General features: G+C 43.5%; 1 protein-coding gene across 1 annotated transcript in view; it reads right to left on the bottom strand.

Moving 5' to 3' along the window:
• The window catches only part of SMAD6 (SMAD family member 6), a gene marked incomplete at its 5' end in the record, with an annotated part of 37,461 nt that overhangs the window by 35,584 nt on the left and 988 nt on the right, over nucleotides 1-889 (bottom strand). The window contains one exon of the mRNA XM_009878836.1: nucleotides 52-129. Within this exon, the coding sequence (XP_009877138.1) occupies nucleotides 52-129 (78 nt within the window). The remainder of the gene's footprint in view (nucleotides 1-51; nucleotides 130-889) is intronic.

Genomic DNA, 889 nt, shown 5'->3' with positions numbered 1-889 from the left:
GGCCACCGGCGCAGACCTCGCGTGCGGGCAAGGCGCGAAACATCTGCCAACCTGAGAAGTCTCCGGGTGTGACGTTGGGCGAGTTTGTAGCCTCTGTTTCAGTGTAAGACAACGTGGAATCTGATAGATCTAGAGGGGGGAAAAAAAGAAAAAAAAAGAATCAAAAACGAAAACCACTTTTAGTTCTCTTGTGTTTGCAAGCCCTACGTGAGCACCCATGGCTTGTCAGGTTCCCATTACCTCTCTGAGAAACTCTGCTGGGCCAGAAAGCAACGATTAACTTTGTACCTCTACCATGTAAATGCAGAGTCTGAATTGCTTCAACCACAAAAATAACTGCAGCTAAGTTGATCAAACAAGTAGGAACTTGGTGCTTACTGGATAAAGTTACATCAAGCCTCTAAACAACTCATAGTTACTATACTTAATTATCACCATTAAAATTCTTGAAGCTGTTTATTCTTGCTTCCTTCCTTCCTTCCTCTTTGCTGAAGCGAAGGAAACTTTGTTTTAACAAGTTAAGAGTCTTTGTTATTCTCCCTTGCTTACACCCCTCTAATTAAGTGCTCAACTGTTTGCTCACAGATTAACTATTATTTAAAAAAGCCAGTGAAGCAAATTTCAATCCCTGGCTGTTGTTTTAGTAAAAGTCACGTGTCACTCACTACCATCTCTCCCTGCAGCACACAAGCAGTTTCTAAAGGGAATTAACTTGCAAGGGGGAGCACAAGGAGGGACTTTTTTTTATTCTGCATACCTAAAAAAAAAACAAACCCAAACCTAAAAATGTGGGAAAAAACCCCACCCCAAACATGACCAACAAACGTAGCTCTGCAGGACGCTCTGGTCACTGCCCCGTGCCACAGGCTGGCTGCGTGGTGATGGAGGG

Source organism: Apaloderma vittatum, unplaced genomic scaffold, assembly GCF_000703405.1.
Source record: "Apaloderma vittatum isolate BGI_N311 unplaced genomic scaffold, ASM70340v1 scaffold6571, whole genome shotgun sequence".
In the NCBI taxonomy this organism is placed as follows: domain Eukaryota; kingdom Metazoa; phylum Chordata; class Aves; order Trogoniformes; family Trogonidae; genus Apaloderma; species Apaloderma vittatum.
The sequence above is the reverse complement of the archived record's forward strand: the minus strand, read 5'-3'. Positions and strand labels throughout refer to the sequence as shown.